A 25602-nucleotide genomic window follows, 5' to 3' on the forward strand; every position below is an offset into this window, starting at 1 on the left:
TCCTCTAAGACGCCGAGGAGACAAAAGCAGGATATTAAGAACTCTTCAAGCTACACTACCAGGAAGAATATACAGGAGAGGTCACAATTTACATGGGACTTGACTCCTTGGAACCAGCTGCATCAACAATACCCATCAAAACTCTGAACACACAAATAGCCTCGGTGCTACAAGAACAAAGCAGAAAGTAAACCTTGAAGCACTGCTGTAAATACGCTGATAACAGTTAACAAACACTGTTCAGGAGAATAATCAGAAAACAACATGCAGTTAATTCTGAGTTTGAAAGAAAATCTAATCAAAGCCACGATGACTTCAAGAGGTGGCAAGACATTGACGTAGGTTGCTATAAATTAACTTATAGTAAGCTGACTAGGTCATAATTAACAAAGACTCCTTGAGTCAAATGACATTTTGCTTGGACAAAAATAAAAAAACTTGAAAGGAAGAACAGCTTTTGCTAAATTGTCTACGTTTCATTACTGACTTCTGAGGAAGAATCCACGTACAATGCAGCAGCGTGGCCATTGCCTCTGCACAACAAACATCCTCACAATATTGGAGTTGTTCACTGGTTTCATGCTACATCTACTGGACTTAAATGCAGAAAAAAAAAGTCTTTTTTAATATCTCATAGTAACCTATAAAATCTAGATTTGAAGTGCTTAATGGCTAGTGAAATATCCATAATTAGAAAGGGCAGTTTATATATATACACCTGTGTGTGTGTGTGTATATATTTCTCCATTAATAGTTTCCATACAGCCCTAAACGATACCAACACTATGAGTCATGGTAGGAAAAGCTCACAGTCCACCATCAATGACACAGAAGGTTCTGTGTGCTGAAACATATGTGTAATGGCACGTAAAGGAGAAAATTTGAACGTTTAAAAACATGATGCTACAGGGGTGAATGACATGGACCAACAGTGAGGGAAAAAAATAAAGTGTCTCTGCTTTTTACACAAATTTATTCTCCCCAAAACTCTTAATCATCTCCTTCAACCTGAAGTGTTTCTGCATTTTTATTACTTGTCAGCACTTCCCAAATTCCCAAATACAAAGGATTCCTCTTGCAACTACCAATGCCTTCTGAGAGTCCCATACAGCAACTCCTCTGGACGTTTATATATTCAACCATAACACAACCCAAAACCTTCTCTTGTTCTCAAGTATAACAATTCAGGACAATGGTATCTCAGGGTGCCCAGGTAACTCAGCAGCATTTGTACTCTCAACATTCACCAAAATAGGTTGCATCTTTCATCTCTAAGAATCAACAGTATTAATTACAACTTGCAGACAAAATTAACATTTGAGACTCTTCTCTCTGGAAGTATTCTTGAAGCTGGAATAAAAAGAGGACTCCGTAACACTAGGGAGAATTACAGTAAGACAAGGGCAGAGAGAGCAAGGCACGAGGCAAGGACTTGAGGCTTGGAAGCAAGGGAACTTCAGAGGATATGATAGGTCAACAGAGCCAAAAATGGAAAAATGAGTATAATATAACTCAGCTATTCCTTCCTCTTCTAACATAAGAATGAGAGGAAAATAACAACATCCCCAAAAATTGTTCAAAATAAGCAACAGAAGGTGGTTCTTCATGTAACAAGGAGGTGGTCAGCAGAACTTGCTACCAAAGATCATGGATAGAAACATTTGTTCACAGGAGGACTGGAGAAGCAGCAGGAAGAGAGACTCATAAATAAATAGCAAACTGAACAACTGCACAAGGTTTAAGAGGATCAAGACATATACACCCATCCTTTTCTTACTCTTCCTCACATGTTCACCTACAAATATTGCAGCAGTTCACAATTCTTCACCCAAACTGGTTCTCACTTTCTTATGGAGGTCCAGAGCTGATTGTTCTGACCAGCCACCTCCTGAGTATGCCCACGAAAGCGCATGCCACAGCTTCTCTGGGCAACCTCTCTGAGCATGTGCCAACCCTCACAGCACTAACAACAGCAACAACAAACCTTTCCCTTCTATCCAGCCAAATTTCTCTTGTGTTCCCACTTGCGTCTGTTGCTTCCCATCCTTCCACCATGCACTTCAAGGAAGCTTCTGACTCCCTAGGCCCTCCCAATCAGATAGCTGATCCCTCAGCAGCTCTTTCGGCCTCTCCTCCTGAAGCAAGTGTCCCAGCCCCCGGAACATGCTGCCCTCCCACTGCAGGACCTGCGGCAGTACCTCCCCCGCTCCTCCGCCCTGGGAAGCCCCAAGCGGCACCGAGCTCCGCTCTTGCTAATACTGCCATTGTAGCTGTCGTTGCTACACAGTTAACGGCTGCTCAGATTTGTCGTCCACCTGGGTACACCAGCCTTTTCCTCCAAAGTCGTTTTCCAGGCAGTCGGACTTCAGCTGTTACAAGTGCAAGAGTTTATCGCATCCCAGATGAAGTACTGGCTTCATCTGGCCACTTATACGATACTCAAATTGCAGCCAAAAATGATTACAGACAAAACTTCCAACTTTCAGGTTAAAGTTTCCTTGAAAGATGAAATCACCTCAGACCACTTGACAAGAAAAAGTAGCAAACATTTTCCTACCATAAACTGCTTCTGGCAAACTCAAAGACTTCTATCTTCAATCTATCCCTGAGAGTTTCTGCAACACAAGTTTAAGGACCACATTTTTAAGAGAAATGTTAAATGAAGTCACTGCTACTAAATTAGTAAGGAAAACTGCAATAATTAGATTATTAAACACAAATATGTTGCTTCTCCAAAATTTACTCTTTCAAAGTTCAGTTCTAAAGCCCTGTCAAATCCTGAATGTTCTTCAATACTTTTCCTACTCAATCTTAGAACCACTTGACCTTTCAAGACTTGTTTGTATAGGTCATCAGGGCCTTAATCCTATAAATCAGATCTACTTTAAGATAACTGGAGAAACACTTCTATTAAAACACTCCATATGATCTGTCTGCTATCTGCAATCTCTTGCAAGTATTTGTTCTGCGTTATCTTTCAAACCTCCATTTTGTCTACAGTGCTGAACTTTGTCAGTAACTACAGAAATGGCTATCAAGATGCAAGACCAGACCTAAGAGCTGGGTTGTTCCAGAAATAGAAGTACTGTGGCAAGAAAAAAAATAGATTCCTGGTAAAAAGAGAAATTTGGAAAATTTGAGTAATTTTTATTCTTGCAATTTCCAGCAACAGTTTTTAGAAGGAATTTTCCTCTTCTTTTGTATCTTACTGAAAGGATCACAAGAGGATCCTAGAGAGCAGGATAAAGAGCAAACCTGAGTAAAAGAGAGTTTGGCACAACTGTTAAACAACGCAAGGTGGCAGCCCTTTTCTGACAGTTAGAGGAAATGCTGTTGCAGTTCAATTCATCTTGATTAAGAAATCAGCACATACTTCTTAATCCAGGCAAACTTTTCTATGGCAGCATCGTACACTAACATTTACTATCTGAATTAAGATGAAAACATGGAGAAGGCTTCTAGAAAAAGAATATTCTGTCACAGACACACAGTAAACCCCTGCTCAAACAGAACAGTAAAGGGGAAAGGCGGCAGAAGTTTCCTGTAAGTAGAAGGCAGAGATATTCAGTACATGGAATTCTGTAACAGAGATTAATTAGTAAGGCAACCAAGAAAGTGGTGGCTACGCTACTTCAGATTTATATTTGAGACAAGGCTGGTCCCGATGGATCCAGAAGAAACGCGCACTTCTAAGAAAAGAACCAGATGTCAGCAGAATCTGTAACAGCAAAGAAAGAAGAAACCATATTATTTATTCAGTCTTCTGAAACAACAAACCATCTCACACCCCCAAGGTAACAACTGTAAACTCTTCCTTGCTCCAGCTCAAAAGACTGAGATTAGCAGCACCTCAAAGCATTAGCCCAAGTCTCAAGGGCAATAGCTGAAGCAGTTGCTTTGGTGGCCTCTGAATACACCAATTCATGTTTTTATCTTCTATTAGCTAAACTCTCCAAAAGCAACAGATCAACCACCACATTCCACAGCTCTTTCCCTTGGCATTCCCAAGTAGCAGCCAGCACTCCTTCTCTTAGCCTGCTTTGCTCCCACAGTCCAGACACTTCCCTTCATGCCTTTAAAACAAGCAGGGCTGAAAAATCTCATCTTCCCTTATCTCAAAAAACAAGTTGATTTTACATTAACAGCATTATGTTGAACTTCTTCCTTCTCTTTCCCTTTTTCTCCCTCCTTGCCCATTTATACCAGGTACAGCAGTATCTCACGTGTAACCAGCCTAACTATAAACTCAGCATGGCACCTACTCGCTGCTTCTTCCCAAGAATTTCTTGTTCTCCCAGAGATCCTACCTTACAATTCTGACTGCCAGGAGTGAATTTCTGAACATCACTTTAACATCTCTGACATTATCTATCCCACTTTATCTACTACGCAAGTGGACAAAAGTAATATCCTGAACACTATGACTAACACTCAGATGGCAAAGGAGGCTGATTATAGAGCTTTTATTGGAAAGATTAAGATTAGCTTATCTGAAGACAGACATCCGAAGCTGAAATAGCAAAACAAACAGTTCCAGAATAGGTGCAACTACAAGACAGAAGGAAGGCAAAGAATGAGGTATCTGTATCAGACAACAAACAGGAAAGAAGCATTAATGGGCCTGCAAAAAGAGAGGGGAGGGAGAAGGGAGGAACAGAACTGAACGTTGCTCGGCTTCATAGAAATTTCTGTCATTTACCTGGGGGACATGGGGAAAAAGACATCTAGCTATCTCCATTTGTAGAAGTGTACACAATATCTGATTTTAGAACTACCAGAAAATATTTAGTATTATCTGAAGTGGAACAGAAGTTTTCTGTATGAAGAAGAAATTCATAAGAATATTAAAACATTAAGTTTTAAATGACTAAAATTGGACAACTGGCTGCCTCTCTGAAAGCGACCATAAATCAGAAAAATTAAAACATCAATATTTCTAATAGTTAACTTAAAAGGCTGTTCAATCCTCACATTTCATGTTTCAAAGCATCGCTCTGAGTTTTCATTATTAAACAGTACTTATTCTTGAAGGACAAACTTGGAAACAGCAGTTTAAAAAGCAGGACACTGTAGATTTTTTAGCTGATTGTTGTATCAAAAACAAAAAAAAAAAGGACAGATTTGTGCCAATAGCAGAGAAGCACAAAGAAAAATTCTTGTGCAAGAATTTAAAGAGCAAACACTACACAGAACAAGATGAAGTTGAAAAACTCTGGTACTTTCTGCTTCTACCTCACGTAATATTCTAAAAGCCCCTTATATATAGCACAGCATTCCATGAAACTTAAATCTAATGGAAGCTGTTAAGTTTTGGCACACAAAATATGAACTGTGTATAAATAATAAAACATAAATTACAATAATGCATAGACTAGTTTTGTATACAAGGAAGGTTGTAAACACAACCCTGCAGACACAATAAAGTGCACAGAACAAGTTTTAGGAAGGATTTCACATGAGAAATAGCTTAGGGGGGAGCAGATTTGAAATGGCAGCTAGGCTGTTTTTCTGTTGCTTGCTTGCAAGTGAAGAGCTTAGAGGCTGGCTATAGTCCTGTTAGCTTTAAAGCAAATGTATCCCACTCATAAGTCTTTGCCCAAGCAAGGAAGTCAACCAAAAGGTAGCTCAGGCCAAAATCTGCAAGAAGCCCAGGAGACACAGTTAGGGTCACTCCCCTCCATCAACACGTGAAGGGTGCTCTTTTAGGCAGCAGCCAAAGCAATCCCACCCAAGCATATTGTCTAGCAAGAAGAAATTAGTGCAGGAAATGAAGGGAGTGGAGGGAAAGAGAAGGAGAGAGAAGAATACTTTGAAAGTATAAAGCATTAAATATCTAATTCATGCCAGGACTGAGCATGCTATGTATCAGGCTAGTAAGCAAAGCAGTTAAAGAAGGTATCTGTGAAACCAAAGACAAGCAAAACTCAGACTTTGCTTAGTTAAACAGCTGAAAATGAATAGGTGTGGCTGATAGCATCAGCCAAATCACAGTATTTGTTTCCTTAAAACAAGTTGTCAGGTGCCAGTACCCAAATCCAGCAAAGGTGGATACAACAAACCCTGTGCTTAGAAGGAAGCTGGTGAGTCTTCCGGTCACCCACAACATGCAGGAGTACCTGAGGCAGATACACTGACCCAATACACATGTATGTTTTGGTTAAAGGTCTTTAAGGACAGGTCTTTTGGTTAAAGGCTTTTAATGGCAAGCATCCACAGGCTCCGAGTCTCTTGCAGAGATACTGACTTTTAAGTAAATCACAACTTTTAAACCAGTGAAGCTCTCAATTATATGAAATGCAGGCTCAGTAAGTAAAAATATTTTAACATTTACAAAATTATGTAAGGACAATTTAATAGCCTCTTTGTTAGATGCTGCTGCATTCTCTTCTAGGTTTTTTATTTTTCTTGTTGTTTCTTTAGCATCATTCTTTACATTCTTCTTGGCCCTTCTAGATGTGAAGAGTAGGAACCTCCGTGCAATAAGTAGAAGATACAGTAAAGGATCTAGAAAAGAAAGTCCTTTTTTTAATGCTTTCAGTAAGATTTTTTTTATTGTTTTGATCTTATCTAAATTGCCTTGGGGGGTTTTGTTTCCAAAGGAATTTTTTTGCACTTAAAAAACAACTTGCACGTTTGTCTTCATGAACAGTGATTCAGCCATCAAGAAACTAACATGCTCTTGCAGAGTGTCACACTGATCATTAGTTAAGCAACACCTGTTTCATTTCTCTTAAATTTTTACCCAGTTTTGAAGTTTTTTTCCTATTTCTTTGAATTGACAGTTTTTCCACATTAAGGAAACCTACATTCTGCAGTTGTATCAGCTGTAAGCTACAAAGGGCAACCATCACCTCTCAGGTACGCAAAAAAGGAGAGAATATTCAAGATCATTTCAGTGTCCCTTTTAAGTGGGATTTGAAAATTGAGTTTACAAACCTAAGTGCATCCATCGTGAAAGACGACTTAGGCACTTGTGGAAGAAAAGAGAAAAACAAGAAATCTGCTGCACATCCCAGGAATCAGGCTCCTTCTGATCTCCCTGCCTCCCACCAACTGTCTAAAGCACAAGAAAGAAGCCCCCTACAAAGGATGGAGTATTTGCCCTGGGTGGCCATTTCAAGACCTGCAGTATTTTTATTATGCACAATTCCATTTTTTTATTCCAGGAAAAAAAAGTGTCCATGATAAGATATGAAAATTAGTAGTTCAAATCAGTGTAGTATTTATTCAAAAATAGGGATGAAGTATATAGATAGGTACAAGGAGCAAAAATCAGTTTTCATTTATTACTACTACAAATATATAGCATATTGATGGGTATATAACAGTTACAATTTATTATAAACTACTTAATACAAAGCTTAGAGTAAGACCTATTTATTGTACAATTGCTTGTGATAAGACATTTGCTAAAACTGTTATATGACACATTTTTGGCTGTACAACACAATGTTGTAATCACATAGTACATCAGTTTTCCCTATATTATTGATTCTAATGAGTTTATTGCAGTATGCAAATGAAACCCTCCCATATTCTCTCCTTCACTGTTTTTCCTTTAAAAGTGAAATCTAAAAAAATAAAAATAAAAAAAAAATCCAAGAAAAAATTGTTACTACTGAATAAGGCACCCTACAATTTATCAGTTGTGATCCAAAGAGTAGTCAGTGGTGTTTCCAAAGTCAAAGTTCCTGTTTATAACGGATTTCCTTGAATCCATTCAGTTAAAAAAACCTTTCTAGGCAAGGCTCCATCCATGCCTGTACTTACTTGTTTTACAATAAAATAAGAAAAAAATACCTAAAAATAAAAGCATTTTTCCGAGATATATTCAAGATTAAAGCAAATGCAAGGTTAAACCTACATAAAACCTGCTAGACAACCAATTATTCTGAAATAATTGTGCCCACTTTGAAACCTACAACAACTTACACTATATATATAAAAAAAGAATTTCCTGCTTTTTATATTTTGAATTTCTCCTAATAGTAAGAAACAGCAACAAAAGAAACCAAACCCCACACCAGAAATATTTGAAAACTATCAGCTAAGAATTACCAAACCAAGCTAAAAGCACATGAGCACTCAAGTTAAGCTTCTTGCAGCCTATCAGGTCCCCAGTACCGAATATTTTCACCAAGAAATAACGAGCTTGTTGAAATAAAGCCCTCTGCGAGGAGCGATGCACCCAACCCTTGCAAGGCACCATCTCCTCGCGACACTCTCCGCTGCTCGCGGCGGTTGCGGGTACTGCAAGTGGCTCCCCTTCTTCCCAAACAGGCTAGCGCCTACAACCTCCCCCATCTCAAATACACATCCCAACACAACATACAAAAACAGCTGAACAAAAAAAAGTACAGTCTGCAATGAATGTGCGAGTACAGATTTATCATTCCACCTCTCAAAATTCCACGTTCATTTCACAATTCCATATGCAGTGCATGTTATATTGGTTGGGTGGGCATGTCTCAAGTTCAAAGTTAATCTCATGTCTTTTTGGTTCTTCGAGAGACAGTATTCACCGTTTCTTCAAGTCTTTCCAGGGCTTCTGGGCATGCCTATGTTTTTAGTATCTTGGAAACCTATCCTGTCCCTTTAGGTTTAGCTGTGACAAAAGAACAATGCTTATGTTACGCTCTCAGTTACGCTAGTTACACACGCATATGTTTCCAGATTTGCTGTTTGCACACTGCATACACCCAAGAATAGCCATCCCCAAATGTAGCAGAACTGAACAGCCAAAGAGAAAATACACAGATGATGCAACATTAAGAAACTTGTAACATTCAACAGTCTGCTCCCTTTCTTTTGGGTCAGTGATTTCTTAAAAATTTAAAGAGATGAAGGACCCCAGAGCAGTGCACAGAACTAGCACCACTCACATAAAAGTAAGGAAACTCCTTCCAAGTAAAACAATCGTTTTGCAACACTATCCCTAGAAATTCAATGCTGTGTGTACCTGGCTATCATGGAAAAAAAAATAAATAAATAAAATATGCAAAAGAGTAAAGTAAACAAAGAACCTTCAAGTTCCACACCCTCCCACCAAATACTTAATGTTTTGGAGCCATTCTATTGCACCGTAAATCTTCCAAATTGTTTTACAAATGCTTCAGCTAATCTGGCCCTGTAGTATGTAAAATACATCAGCATCCAGTATTAGAGATCTTGATTTGGAATTATTCTTAGCTACAACTACTACTAGCTTAATAGCCTTAAATCTTAAGAACAAATAAAGATCAAACCAAGCGAAGATGAAACACACAGAGGGAGGAGAGTGACAAACAATTCTGGAATCCTATGCAGCATGTGAAGGAGATCAGACATAGTCCAGGTACACAGGCCCTGTGCCATCAGTTAGAGAGTATTCTCACAGGTCCCACCTGTGTACACTGCATGTTTTTTAATGTTTCAACTGCATACAAGCTTCTGTATCTATAGTAACATTACTTCTGCACTAGTAAGTTTACATGCCAGGTTTGGCAGTAGTAACATGCTACTAAAGGATGCTCGCCTTAGAAAGAAGTGTAAGTTAACAGAAGGTTTAATTTCAATAATATTTTCCTTAATACATACATATTACTGTTAATGTAACATCAAAAAAACGGTAGTAGAAGGCCCATTCCAGCTAGTTTGCACTGACTTCCATTGAATTCATTCTTAGAAGTCTGTATTACTAAAGATTAAAACCATGTTATAAAGAACAAGACAAATTTAAACAGTATATTTCACGTTAAATTACAGGCTAAGAAATAATTACCTGTTTGTATTCACCAACGCAGTTCTGACAGCAGAATCTTTTCTGCTGACCATCAATAGTAAGAATATTGTTTCCAGCTCCTTTACTGGGCAAATACTCCCCACACTGCTCACAGCAATTCATTATTAAACCATTTGCCATTCTGTATCTATTGAAGCAGTGGTCGCTGCACAGCTTATGAGTCATATTTTTAAAGCTAACTTCATGACGAATCTAAAAAATAAAAAATAGTATTTCATCAACACACAAGCAAAAAGCTATTACTCAAAACCATCAGACAAATAAAGTTCTATCCTTGAATGTAATGAAAAAACACAGATTTCCCTTAGCCCACTACAAAAATTTAGTTAGAAGAGATCGTAGAAATCACTTGGCAAGAAATATCGGTGTTTCTCTTGTCTCCAAATTTCTGAGCAAAACATTGGGCCTGTTTGTTCTTGGAGCCTGGAGGCAAAGGTCCCAGGAAAGGGGACAGTATTCGCCTACTGGAGTAGCAGGTCAAACTCCTGGGACTTGGTCAAAATCCAATTTGCAGGCTTACAACACAGCATATAAAGATTGGCCAAACACACATGCATTCAAGTTACATGAAGAAATAGCCTGAAGCATGGTGAGCCTAGTAGTGGCATCCAGGGTAAATACATTCATGAAAATTTATCATTGAGATGTATTTTTCACTATATCTCTAAAAACATTTGAGTAATCTCAAAATACTAAATTCAGTAAATCAATTTTAACAGCAACTCTTGCACACAGCAGATCAAGCTATCATAATTAGAACTTTCACTGCCTTTATTTAACACAACTTACATTTAACAGTAGGTACAAAATATTAACATGAGGCACACTGTTTCTTAAACAAAGTTCCAACAGATAAACCATTTTAATTTTTTTGAATTCTTCCCTCCCTCAGTCACTCTTCATAAATATTAATTCTATCTCACTGCGGATGAAAATATGGAACCCTATTTTTAAATCTCCTTATGTTCAGTTCTCTTACATTAGAGTATTTAAATTGATGTCATTACTATTATTGTCATTGGCAAGGGGGAGAGGGAGGCAGAAAAATCAAAATACAACCAGACCTCAGTTAGTTTACCACAGATAGTGCATCTTGATTTATTCACAGCTCCTTTTGAGGGATTCTGTTTGTCTTCATAAAAGGATAAGCATGAGGTACTGCAGAACTCCTGGAAAGACTCACTTGAATCCACTTGAGCAACGATGGTACCTTTCATTGTCGTTATATCTCTGAAAAGACAAAAAAGAAAAACAAAATCAAATCTCTACAGTGTGTGTATATATGTAATGGATATGGAGGAAATATTTTACATTTATAAGACCTCTTTCTGGGTAAGGCTGACATTTCAAACCAGCTTGGGATCTGTACTAATCAAGTGTTTGGTATAGGGCTAATAACATTGTTACAACTAATATAGGTAAGAATACTGTATTTTCAATGTTAAAAAAATGTTATTTTTTTCCTACATTATATTTCAGAACTAAATATCTCTTTTGATATACCACTTGGTATCGACTCTGGCAAATTCAATCTTAATAAAAAAAATCTGAAATTAATCAGCCTTTTTTGTAGCTTTACATAAAACAAACTTAGCCAAGTTTCACATAAAAACAAAACAGAAAAACCCACAGGACTATAATAATACACAAATAAAGGTCATTTCTGGCTTACAAGAACTCTACCAGTGCAGTACTCATTTCAGGACGAGACAAAGAAGAGAGAAGGTAATGTGTTCTCAGAAATATAGACAGGATTAAAACTCCACCCCAAACTTGCCATTTAATAACAATAACGAAGTTTTAACCATACCATAACGATATGCTTCAAGTTCCAAAACACTTGAACAGTTCTTGTAGCTTTTCCATTAAAATGTAAAAACTTAATGTGTTAAACCAGACAAGTAACTCACAACAAAATTAATCTAAGATGGGACAAACCACCTCCTAACTAAATTGAATTAAACTGTTTCCTACTGACGTTGATTCTAGACTTTCTTGATCTTCGGTTGCATGCTGCACTGCTTGTAAGCTTTAAGGACATTGCTTCTCACTCTGTGTTTGCTATTTAAGTAGCTCTTCCAAGTTTGCTGAGCCATCCCAAGGGTAGCCTCCCTCTTAATGCCAAGCTACTGTTTGTTTCCAACTCATTTTCAGCTGTAGTCGAACGCCATTTTTAAAAATAAAATCACCGACACTAGTTTGAACTGAGACGGAGAGATTCATTAAATATTTTCAATTTAAACATGCAGAATGATTCAAGTCCTACTAACATCGCACTGCAGTAACTACCAACAAGAAATCATGCCCACTAGTGTCACAGACTGGAGTAACACGTAATCAATTAACACACTTGCTCTGAGCACATTATAGCTTAGGAGTTTATAAATAATAAACGCCATTACTTAGTAAGAAACCTCCTTATCTTCACAAGAATCAAGTTATCCAAAAGTGAGAGTTACTGTAGTCTGCCACTAATTCAAGCTAATAAATCTGTATTTTCTTAAGACAAAGTACAGAGGCTATAAAACATATAATGCACTGCATTATTGATACACACACCATAAAATATAGGCAGTAGTAAGATTCTTTGCCTTATGAGTAAGAAAACTCTTCATTATTTACATGCTAGAACTTAGGCATTCTGCCATTAGGCAGAATAAAGAAAAAAAAAAAAAACTGATCAGGTAGATCTGAATCTCTCTTGACATAGTGGTGGATCACCATGTTGGAAAAGCCATGCCCCAAACCTAGAAGCCCTAAAACTAGGATGAGTGGAAAACACTGGCAATACCCAGAGACCGGAAAAGTGCTGTGTCCTTCTGTACCCACCTTGCCTTGAAAATGACTTGCACTGCCCCAGAATATTAACACATAGAAGCCTGATTTCCATCAGAGGAAAGTGAGCAAATTTTGGCAAAAGAAAAGATCTGGAGTGGCGTGGGGAGTCTCATCATTGCTGTCTTGCAAAGCAAAGCTGGAGCTCCTGCCTTGAGGAGCTTACAGTTTCCAGATGAATTCCACAAAGCTTTACAAACACAACTAACTTTTAGGAAGGCACATGAGTAGTTTCAAAACAAAGTCAAAGAGTAACAGTGTCAGTAAAAATTGAGTTTTTATAAACACTAAGAATGTCAGGCATCCCTTATACTTTTCTTAATACTATTCCTATACTATTATCAAGGTATAAAGGTTTTATTTCAGAAAAAACACTACTTTGAAAATTATCTTGATTAGATTCATGTAAAAATTTGTAAAAGTTTATACCCAAAACACAATTACCTGAGGCCTTACTTTTTGCATTAAAAAAACTATATATATAAAAAACCCTATGTTTAAAGATAAAACTGAGCATTACCTCTGAATAAACTGTTACTTCCAACCAAAGAATGAGTTGCAAGTACTAGCTACTTAATTAGCCATGAGTTTTCTGTAAGATGGAAGAATACACCTTTGTACACGGTACAGCTAGCTTAATATACTATGTCACCAAACTATTTCTTCAGAGTAAGGAAAAAAAAAAAAACCCACCACTGTATGCATATATACCAACTAAGAAAAAGATTAGAGAGTGATTTTAGCTAGCTCTAAAAGAGGTAAGCATTGACAGAATTTGAGCTTGGCATATGAAGCTAACACCTTGTCAAAACAAACAAGTGAAACCCACACAGAAAGTTTTAGTACACTGTGTTTCATAGAAACCATCTCCCATACTCCAGACTGAAAAGCTGATCAAGCCTTACTTTGTTGCAGGATACGCAGCACATGATAGAGAATCACAGAATGGTTGAGGTTGGAAGGGACCTCTGGAGATCATCTAGCCCAATTCTCCTGCTCAAGCAGGGTCAACAAAGCATGTTCAATATTTCCAAACAGTAAAGCTGCATTTCTATATCCAGGTTTTATAATTAACATTTTTAGAGCATTGCTTACATATAAGCTTTTCAAACACTTCTGGATTTAGTTGTAAATATGGAACAAAATTTTTAAAAGAGCTTACTTTTTGCACATAACACAGAGTTTCTTTGGAGCAGGTTTGTGCGAGAATGATGACAGGCAGGTGGTAGAACAGAAAAGGTGAGCTGATCCTTTTCGCTGATACGCAGTTTGGCCCTTCTGCAAAGGCTTCTTGCAGTTTGCACAGGTGACTTTAACCTGTTTAGAAGGCTGCTGCTGGGCAGAAGGCTGGAAAATTTGTTTAGGAAGTGACGCTACTGGTGACAAAGAATCCACACCTGGTTGCTTCTGATTCCTAGGAAATGAAGCTGACTGAGATATCCAGGAATCTTTAAGGGGGGGGGGGGGGAAAGGGAGGGGGGTGGAAAAAAAAAAGAGAAAAACAAAGTCCATAAACTGAATAGACATTATGGATATATAGAACAGGTATACATTTCTGATACATTATCAGAAAATAATGACTTGCTGAAACTGACCATTCATAGAGCAAAACATTACTTTAGAAGTTTAGGTTTACAATAAAATTCAGTTTGATGGTATCATTCTCCACTACCACAGAAAGCTTCGGAGCACAAGCAAGTCTCAAGATGGCCCCATTCTACACCTAGAAGCAAGTTTTACAGACCTTAATTGGCTTGTTGAGGTACCTCCAGACAAACAAAACTGCAATTGCCAACTACAGTTAGAGAGATCAGCAGAGAACACAGAATTTCTAAACTGAGCTTTCTGAGATACAAGGTTTGCATACTTATGTTTAAAAACATGAAAACTTAGGTTTTCATTAGTTATCTGGTTCTCAAGTAAGCTTTAATAAGCAACCTAAAAAGTGTGACAAATTCTAGAGTCGAAGGTTCACAAATTTTTTTAGCTCAGCTTCCAGGCAGAGAACTGTACTGCAGTTTGAGCCAAGTACAGTGGGTCATGTCAATGGTTCCTGAAAGAGTTCCTGTTTTACTCAAAAATCGTTCAATGCAATGGCTATCACTTAATCAGCAAATTCACAAATTCATGAAAGTTTCAAAGCCTTTAGCTTTCCGAGGTAGAAATGAGTAAGTCTAGAAAACTATGTTCAATTAAGTTCTAGGACACAAACCCATCCAAGCTTTCCCAACACACAAACAGGAACTTTCTTACACTACAACAAACCAATGCATTTTCAGTGCCTCAGCTATCTCAAATACCATTATAGCACACAGACCTATCTTTCAGACCATCATTCCAAGCACGTAAAACAGTATTTCACAAGTAGTTTAGCATTTCACTACCTCCTCACCTACATAAGTATTACTATAACTAGTTTAGCATTTCACTACATCCTCACCTACATAAATGTTACTGAACTTAAGTACTTCTGCTACCACTTTTAAGTTTAGAGCGAACACAATTTATCATAACTAAATAAAATACTAGAGCCTTGAATGACTCAGGATATTCTTGGAAGGTTATTACATGGGGGATTAACAACCACATGAAACAATTTTAAGATACACAAATCAGGCAGTTACCTACGGATTTCAGCAGCTGCCCATAAGCTGTTCGTAATGGATGATGTCTGGTCCATAAACATTCATTATATCACACAAGGAAATGCTCCCTTCTATTTTCTGAAATCCTCTCTTTCCCCTAAGGCTCTTATTGAGTACATTCTCCTGCACAGTTTTAAAATGCAGCTTAGGAACGCAGTGTCCAAAGAACCCTTGATACATCAGCAAACACTCCTATACAGGCAGAAGATCATTTCCCAGCCTCAAGGATGTCCTGTTTCTCAGGCATGCAAGACAAGCTGGAAACTGACCCATTATAGAGCATGCACGTGAGGAGAAGAGCTGGGACAAAGACATGAAGACAACTGAAAAGAAGCAGAACCAAACACATTCTTCTCTTAAACCTTCAGGTAAGTCTACTTTTAACACGACAGCATCCATTCAGGCAGACTAAGGCATGTTACCAGAGTGCCTGAAGTTAAATTGGACTTGAGTGCCTTCTCCAAACTTTTATATATTATTGTGTCAGCTCCCTTGGACAGACAAATATATCTCCTGGCAGCACTTCAATATGTCAAAATACTTAATGAGATACTCTTCTCTTATGGCAGGTTTGAAGTGGGAATGCACTGTATTTCTTTTCTACCCAGAGGAAAGGGCATGCCCTGTAAGATTACACAACATATGCCTGTAGTTCTAGTTGCACTCAGCTGCCACTCACCAAAACGTCAGTTTGTTAGGGCTGTTTGGGTTTGAAACTTCTCCCACAACTTCCTAGTATCTCACCGAGATAACCTCTCTTTGCTTAAAATATTAAAGCACTGGAGTGTCCTTTCCTCCCTCCCCAAGCTGACATTTTATTTCACTTTTTCCTTCCACAAACACACCACAAGAACATTTAAAGATGCATTATCTTCCTTTTCCCTTTTTTGCTTTCACTTTTTCCATCTTCCACCTCTAGACTTCATCTTTATACCATGATTTTTTGTCCCATTTCACTTGTTACCTCCTCCACCAAACATTTTCTATGAAGAACCCATAAAATGTTTTTCACGTCCTTGAACTGAAAAAGCATGTTACACTTTCTTAGGTGATTCACAAGGAGTTTGCATACTCGAGTGTTATAATGTCTTCATCCTTTAGGATCCCATCAGGCAATTCTCTCCCTTAATGGCCAAACTCATAATATAGGTTTCATCTCTTCCTGCTGTAACAGCAGCTCACAATGTTGCCATCCTTTGTCCCTCGTTCCTCCACTTAACTGCTGTAAAATCATTCCTTCCTCTCAATTGCACCAGCACATTCTTTTGTGGAAGCATCTTGCAAAAAGGCACAAAGTAATCATGCTATTTTAAAAGCTTAAAGCCCAAGCAACAGCTTCAGCACAGCCCAGGACAGGGCAGAACGGTTTATGCTGTGGAAGTACCCAGCTCTTGCAGGTCAGCTACACCTACAATAGTTACCAGGTTCAGAGCAGTGCAGTTTTCAGCCTTATTTATTATGTGTTGGTTCTGTTCTTGAGCAGTTTTGATACACAAAAACTAGATTCCTTTCACAGAAACTAAAGTTCCATCTCCAAAGCACTTCCAATGTGCTCCAAATCTCCAAATGTCCGCAGACATTAAGTTCTAAATTAAGGTTCTCCAGTAGGTATCAAACACTTCCAATACAGTGGATGCATTTTGCCCAGGGAAGCTTCCAAAGGTGCTTCCAAAGCACCTATAATGGGTTTGCGAACACATACAAGGGACTTCTGACTATCCAAATGAAATTCAAACCTGACTACCAACCATTTAAAACTATTTTCCTCACAATGTGTAGATGTAATCCTCACCATTAGAAAAAAATACATACATACTCACTCTCTCTCTCTCTCTCTATATATATATATAAACACACACACATATATCAGAAAATTACACCCTATATTTGCATCTTCAAGTCTTCAAGTCTTTTCTACTCCTATTATGAAGTGAATACAAATACTTCTCCATGATGCAAGCAAGACGCATCTTTAGGTAATTTGCTAGTCCACAAATCTGTAAAATTGCCTTTCTTTTTAAATAATTGATTACGTTTAAGCTCTTACCAAAGATTTTCACAGAAAAAAAAATGCTAGCAAAGCAGGAATTCCTGAAGAAAATTTATAATATCTGAGTATATTTAAAATTTGCTATCGACTTCTTGTGACCCATTCTGAACTACAGGCCATGGTTTTTGGTCCATGGTCTTTTCATCATACAAAAACCAAACATGCTTATCAGCACACTTAAATTAACCAGGTAACATTCTTGACCTCTACTGGAAATATCTTAAAAATATGGAAATTGGAACAGACGGAATGCTACTGCTGCAGAAAACGTGGATCTAAGCACTCTGCATAACTCTAATCTGATTATTTTAAACATATTTAAGATCAAATTCTTCCTGATGATATTAGAGAAGTTTCTACCAGGCAGTGTTAACTTCTACTGACAAATACACACTGAATCTCTCTCTAGAAGGTAAGAGGAAAGCTTCTGGGGAAGAAAAACAGCAAAATGTTAAATGTGTGTCTTGAAGAACTCTTACATCTTTGTAAGTACAAATTCCTGTAAGGGATCCACACCTACCGTGTTTCTTTTTTTTTTTTTTTTTTTTTTCTCTTGTGCAAAAGCATTTTCCACTATAGCTTTCTTTTCCACTATAGCTTTTTCCTCTTCATGTTTCTTCTTTTCATGCTGTCGGGCATTTTTCTTGTTCTTCTGTTGTTGGTTCGTTCTCCTTCCCTTTTACCTGTGCTAGCCCTTCCTGTTTCCTTTTGAGCTTGCTGCTCTTTACTTTTTTTTTCCACAAAGACCACAAGCATAGAAAAAGATCCTATATACACACACACCTCATCACCTGAAAACTTCCTTCTTCCTCTATTCTTTGACTGTGTCCCTTCCATTCAGTCCTTAAACCTACTCCTAACCACTCACTACCAGAGCAGTTCTGAACTCTTACCCATTTCAACACTGCTCTAGCCCCTTCATATCAGGCTTCACATATGCAAGTGTGCCCCTGTTAATTACAACAAAAATAAAAGTATATTGAGGGAAAGCCCATGCTAGTTTTCTTAAGGCAAAGGCAATATTTTAAGGTGACAAGTACCATGATTTCACATACATCTATTACTATTTGGGACTGTGATGACATGAGAATTACACCACACACTTGAGGGAATAGCTATTAACAGTAGGAATGTTATTTAAAAAAAAATCTAAATTATCCAAAGAAAGCAACATTAACAATTCACTTCTTTTAAAAAATGCTAGTTTTATACTGCCATATTTAAAGTGCAAAGTGAAAGGAATTAACAAAATAAAATAAATTTGTAAAAGTCCATTTGGTAATATATGACCAAATTGAAGAATTCTTATTTAAGTATTTGTTGAAAATCAGCTATAAAATCCATTCGTTTTAAGCTCTGTGTTATCACGTTAAGAAAATGTGTAATACCAAGGGTCTCCTGCACCTGGATTTTACTGTTTTGGATTTTCCTTTCCAAAAGATCCTACTCAATCTGAAGGTAAATCTGTAGCTGAAGGCCTAATTAGGTTTTCCTCAATTCCAGCCTAACAGGGCAGCAGAATATCAGTATGTATTAGAATTTCATCTTTATATTGGAAGATTTTAAACTACTTATGTGAAAGCTCAAATTCTGTAGAACACATTTCTAAAATGACCATTCACAGCAGCCCCATTTCATCATGAGTGAGACCTGTTTAATTTCTAGACAGGAAACATTCTATTGCTATTTTCACACTGATACAGAAATAGAACAGCCAGTTCCTAAAACCAATTAATATTGTACAATATAATATACGTTATCACAGGTGACTCTAAATACCAAAGTGTTATATAACCTGCTGCAGGAATATCTGAGCACACTAACTTGGCCCCGGTTTTGTTAGGTGCTGTAAATACTGCAAACTGCTATTACTACACAGTGTCATGTCAGCTAACCGCATGAATGACTAAGATCAGTCTTTCAAATTTGTTTTTTTTGCATGTCAAAGAACAGTCAATTGATGACAATAAAAAAATCAAAAGAAAAATATTTGAACAATTGCAATATCTTATACTAGCCACAGAACTGCACAATACAGGTTTACTAACAGTAAAGTATAAAAAAAGGCACAAAGGTTTTATAAACGTGCTAAACTTTTTGTGCATTGAAGGGATATACCAAAGGCAACGAAAACTTTGCTTTTCTTATATACATATGTATATAAATATATTACATATATATGTCTGAAAATATCTGAAAATATTACTAACTGCTACTGCTAACAGTTTAGCTACCAACACACTGTGTCGTATTTTATTCCAGAGAGTCACATGTGGCTGTGATGGGAATGAAGGAAATCAAGTTCTTTTCTAAAAAATAAAAATACTATCCAGTGTAACTTTCAAGAACATCTTAAACATCTTACGATATCTTTCCAGTTTTTAAGGAAATATTCGATATTAAAACTTACCAGGGTTATGATGAGTCACAGATTCTCCATTTTGAAATACATCTCCAGCCACACTCATCCTACCAGGATTGAAAGGTCCTACACCAGTCTTGGTCTGTGAAGTTAAAGATGGGGTGTATGTTTGTATATTAACACCAAAATTACTTGACTGCAGTCCGTTAGATACATCTCCCAAGTTGGAATTCTGCAGTGATGTTACATGCGTAATCATTAAGTTCATGTCACGCCCGTCAGTATTTTCTAAATGACCATCACTCACAGAGCTCATAGCACCTGTAACATTAGCAATCTGAATTTCAGAGTCTGGTTCTGTGGTTATACCACTACTACCAATTCCTGAATTTACCTTACTTCTTGAAAAACTGGAAGCTGAGAATTCCGTATCGTTGGTTCTATTTTTACACTCTGGAAGTCTTCGTTCATTAAAACTGGAAGCACTCTTCTCTTGTCCTTGATTTGTTTCAACATCTTCTTCATCATCAATAATAATAGTTTCACTTATATTCCCCTTTTGAGCATTTAAGTCTTTTGCAGGAGGAAGCATTTTGGAATCATTCCCTTGAAGCTCTTCATTTTTTGATGATGCAAAAGCAGTGTTCCTTGGATCTGGTATTAGTGATGTAGAAGTTTGTGGAGGTTGTATAGGTTCAATGAAAACTACATCATCATCATCTTCTATAGGTGAATTTTGGAATTTATTAGATCTAGAAACTAAAGAACTGGGTGGACCTCCAAACGTATTTCCCACATTTGCAAGGCCTGCTGCCATGGTGGTTTTCCCTAGCAAACTAGGAGTATGTTCAGACAGTTCTAATCCTCCCAGAGGACTTGTGTCCATTCCAGATCTGCTGTTTAAAGAAAAACACACAAGAGGGGTGGGGAGAAGGAAGAGAAGAAGTCTAACTTCAGAGAGACTTAACTTCCCAATAACTGCTTTTAAAATAACTACAGATTTAAAGTAGCTTCAGCCTTTACTTTTTCTAATCAAGATCATCCGAAGAAAATTTCTCTGTGTTCTTTCAGTGTCTTTACATTTATCTCCTAACATTATACTAGCAAGAGACCCTGCCATTACTAATGCTTTCACTTAACAGCTACACATTATTTAGCGAAATATATAATTTACATAATAGATCATATAGATTTATATATAGAGAATACAGATTCTATATATAGAATATATAAATATAATATATATAATTTTATACATAACTTATATAATTATTATAACTATTAATAATACATTAATATATAGAAAAAAACCTCCAAGTGTCTAGCAAAAATAAACATAAAAATCATTTTGCGTATTAACAACCTTGAAATTCAACTGATTGTCCCACAGTTCCACATAGTTTTTTTCATAGTTTTTTTTTTTTTTAAAAAAAAAAACTCTTTACACAGCCACAGTTTATCTGAGACACAGAAGTAGGAAGCAGAGCTTCTGCAGAAAGAGACTGCCGCATGCAGTGTGAAGAGATCATTACCGAGTAATGCAGCGTGTGGATCAATCTCTTGTTTCTAAGTCACTACAAGAGGCCACTCATCTGAGGCTCTGATTTACTACCTCATGTTCCACTGCAGCCTTCAACAACTTAATCTGCTTTCTCACTCTTGGCATTAGCTGCCGCTTCAGCCTCCCTCACAACTGTTACGCTGTTCATGAGTTTCTGTTTGCTGCTAGTACTTTTACAGTTTTGGGAGTCTGCAAATTTACAATTGTTAAATAAAGCATGAATTTTTTAAGTGTCAAAAGGCAATCGGGCTAAATTATTTCCGTACCTGAAGTTCAAACAAGTATACCATCACACATACAAAACAATCAAAACAGAGAAAAAACCTCTGTAAACAACATTTGTACTAAGAGTTAGTAAATTAAGCCAATATGGATATTCCTACCAAAAAAAAAAAAACAGACATAATTACAAGATAATTTGGGTGCATCTTGGAATGCATGCTAATATGAGATACCACCGAATCTCTGTGCAAAGCTAGAAGCAGTTTAAAAAAAAAAAAAAGTTTATAAAAAAAATGAATAGAAGCAGAAGAATCCTGCTAATCAATACTTACCCATCCAGAAATCCACTGCAACCAGTTTACCTTAGTAAGTCACTCCAAATCTTTTCCCCTGCTCTGTCTGGGGAATGTGCTCTTCTTCTATCAGCTTGCTGCCCTCCAAAAAACTGCGTTCTGAAACAGGGTAAAAATGAATAAATATTAGGTTTCTAAAAGAGTTTCTTTATCTCTGACTTCTAACAACCTATTAAACTTACTCCATTTCCTTCTAACTTACAGGTCAGACCTGATTTTTAGAGCTGTCATTGCAATACATTAGAAAATGCTCTTCCTATACAACCATTTCCTAAAGTACATCAGCAAAACTAGTGTTTATTCTGGACTTTCCACTTTGTTATCTCATATTTCCAGAATCCTTTATTTGATACTATATAGATAGAAAGGGAAAAACATTGTTTGGTAAGAAACACACATGGTAGCAATTAGGTAATGAAAGACTAGATTTCAAGACCAAATATATTTGTGATAAATATTAAGGAAATAAATGGTTCAAATTGAGCTATTATGTTTCTTTTTCAGTTTCCCTTATGCTTGTAGCAGATCATACAATGTTTAAACCAAGGCACAGAAAAAGGAAAACTGCAGAACACACATTATGAATCAGGCTTACAATGCAACTTAAGCCTTACAATTACTAATTATTTCCAACATGTATATACTGCACTCGAGTGATACTTAACGCAATGAGATTCAAGATTCTCACTCAGATGAGACATCCATCCTTATATTAATGCATATGACCATTTACAAGAGACCAAAAATGTCCAAAGTTCAAGCCTATATTTATTCTACAGATTTTACAACAGTCATTAGGTTTCCCAGGCTTGGCAGGGTTTTTTGTTTTTAATACAACAGAGTATCAACTCGTGCAGTTATTTGCTGTTTAAGGACTGCCGTTAGAATCCCCTGACAGTAGAGAGGCCCGGAGGAACAAATCTCGAATATTCTTCCAAGCATTTGCAACATTATTCAAGCCCGCTTGTCAAATAACCAGAGGGAGGGGAAGCTGTGAACCAGAGAGGCAACCACCATTTACTTCCTTGCTATGTTAGTCTTGTAGCCAAATGCCATTATGTAACAGCATTTATATGGCAAGAAAGGTAAAGTTCGTAACATTTAGTTGGAATGAAAGCAGTTTTCTTACTAAAGATTTGTAAAATCAATGCGCCTCCCTGAAATCAGTTAGTTGCATATGAGATTATATTCTCCTCTACATGTCATATTTCTATATAGGGCAGACTAATTAAAGCTCAATTTCTCTGTATCTCAACTTTTGCTGAAACGAATTCACTAAGTTTGTTGGTTCTTAAAGTTTTTCAGTTTCATTTCATGTATTTTCTTTCACAAAAAGCAAAAAAGCAACACAAGCATATAAAACGTTTTTTTAAAGTTTTGAATATATCTGATTAGACAGGAGCAAAGAATATACCAAGACTACACTTCAGTCCTGACTCAGACCTTTGCTTTTCCTATTTTTACAAATCCTTACTAGACCGATAGACTTAGGTCTTCCCTTTGCTACGTGTCATATGAATATATTGTAATACAGCATGAAACACATTCTTTTTACCTAAACACATTTACCTCCCTGTCCACACACACAGGCTCTCCAACAGAACCATGGTTTAGTGACCTAATTATTCAATATGACATAAAAATAAGAAAAGCTTATAATGTGCCTAACTATTCCTCAATACAGTTGTACGGAAAACCTGTATGTTTTTCCTTATCTCTTATATAATTTCATATTTCTGTAGGAATCAGCAATGAAATTCCAGAAACTTACAAACTTAGGTTTTGTAGCGGTTTGCAAAATTAAGGAGCTAATATTCTAAAATTTGAGGAAAAACACAAAACTACACAGACAATGTTGTTGTCAGTTATTTCTAAAGCTAACAACTACCAAAGGAGAAATAATCCACAGAATTACAATAAAAAATGTGGCACAAGGAAACAGGAAAAGACACTGCACTACTACTTGCAGTGAAAGACGCTCTATGAGAGAAACGCGGTTGCTAGACTCCCTAGGATTGATCAGACTGACTGGTAGACAATTTGTCAAGACTTTGCAAAACAAAAAGATAAATCAAAAGCAACAAAAAATAGTGAATCTAGGTCTGCAAGGAATGCAAGAGCTTTCAGTGCTGCTGCTGAAGGAGTCTCGCACTTTGGTGGTAGCCTCACAGGCACTTAATAGTTAACTAAGAGACATCTTCAAAAGTAATAAATCTCAGATGACAATGTTATACTACAATGTAAAAAACAGGCACAAGATTTGCCTGACTGGAACGACACCCCTTTCTGCTAAGAAACCTGGGTCCTCATTTTTTAACCTCGACAAATGCTGTGCAACATTTAAATTCCATATCCAAAAAGAAGTAGCATTTAAATATATATTAACATATAAAGAAATAAAAGCAATTGCAGAGGCTTAACACTAATGACTGAGGACTTCAGATAGCCTTATCTGGGGAAGAGAGAGGACATAAACAAGCAACACTAGAGGACAACTTCATAAAGCACTGCTGACTAACATGAGGAAAACCAACTCTTGATCTAATCTGGAGCCATAGCTCAAAGTGTAATTATTGAGATAACACTCCAGAATAGTATATTTTAATTCACAGGGGAAAAAAAAAGTCGCTATTGTTAATATTTAACTTCAAAATAAACAGAACAACATAAATGTGAGGAATCCAGTTGAAAGGAAAGAAAATAGAGCAGCAAGACAGAAAGCAGCATGAAAACATGAAAGCCATTTAAAAGTTCACGTATTAAGTATATAACCAAACTAAAGGGATCCCAGAGCCACAACAGCCAAGACAACTAGCAGGACAGATTACTGAGCCATGTCTGAACAAAGGTTCACCTAATGCAAGTATCCTTGTACAGTACTAAAATTTTCCTAAAGGAAAAAAAAAAGAGTACCCAAGAAGTCCAAACCACAGCAGAAAAAAATGATTTGCACTGTTTCATAAGGGAGAGATTAGGGAAGACCATAGAGCTCTCTTGCCACAGCAGCACTTACAGGGCTACTAGGAAGGTGTTTGGAAGGGTTCATGCACTTGTTGAACAACACTGATTAAACGTGGTTAGACAAGTGCTATTTCCAAAAGACCTTCGGCAAGGTTCCCCAGCAAAGACTGCACTGGAAGTGTACTAGCATAAAATTTGGGAAGGAGTCTCTGTGTGGATTCATAGTTATTTAAAGAAATAAAAGCATGTGTTGTTTCCTGAAATCACAATAAAGAAAAGTGACCAGTAACGTCACTTTATTTTATTTATTTATTTATTTGTATTTTTTAAATCATCAAGAAATTTTCAGGTCACTCCTGAAGAAAAGAGATGAGTTACAAGAACTATTAAAATAAAAAGTCTTCTCTTTGGAAGACAGACAGCTGATAATGAAAGGTTGATATGTCTGTAAAAAAAAAAAAAAAAGAGTATATGGAGAACAAATAGGAAGTTATGTCCAGTGTCTTATAACATACAAACATAAATGCACCCAATGAAACAATTAAATACATTTAGTAATATATTCTGTAAAAATATGTCTATATAGAAAGAAAAGCAAATGGATATATCTTTTCTTAATTTTGAAAGTGACTGCCACAAAATGTGGCCCAAATGCAAGCAGTTCAAACAAGGACTGGGCAAATTCATGACCATTAAACACAGCAGTTCAGACACAACTGCACAGTTAGGAACTCCTTCAACAGCCAGTTGATGAAAGCCAAAAGAGAACACCCACAGATATATCACACCAGGCCTGCCAAGGTCCTACTCCTGGATCATGCTGCTGCAAACA

General features: G+C 36.9%; 1 protein-coding gene across 2 annotated transcripts in view; it reads right to left on the reverse strand.

Moving 5' to 3' along the window:
- The window catches only part of ZMYM2 (zinc finger MYM-type containing 2), a 66179-nt gene extending 44276 nt beyond the window's left edge, over positions 1-21903 (reverse strand). Inside the window, exons 1-6 of one of the 2 annotated variants that reach the window (XM_010217090.2) lie at positions 21789-21887; positions 20068-20569; positions 19722-19815; positions 13779-14064; positions 10846-11011; positions 9761-9973 (exon numbers count right to left, since the gene is read on the reverse strand). In XM_010217090.2, coding sequence (XP_010215392.1) covers positions 9761-9973; positions 10846-11011; positions 13779-14064; positions 19722-19815; positions 20068-20559 — 1251 coding nt within the window. In that variant the 5' untranslated portion in view covers positions 20560-20569; positions 21789-21887. Of the gene's footprint in view, positions 1-9760; positions 9974-10845; positions 11012-13778; positions 14065-19721; positions 20570-21788 lie in introns of both variants that reach the window. The other variant, XM_088522298.1, reaches the window with a different exon arrangement.
- Positions 21904-25602: the final 3699 nt, after the last annotated feature.

The sequence above is a fragment of the Tinamus guttatus genome, unplaced genomic scaffold (assembly GCF_059628265.1).
Source record: "Tinamus guttatus ecotype Peru unplaced genomic scaffold, ASM5962826v1 Tinamus_guttatus_pri_ptg000150l, whole genome shotgun sequence".
Classification (NCBI taxonomy): domain Eukaryota; kingdom Metazoa; phylum Chordata; class Aves; order Tinamiformes; family Tinamidae; genus Tinamus; species Tinamus guttatus.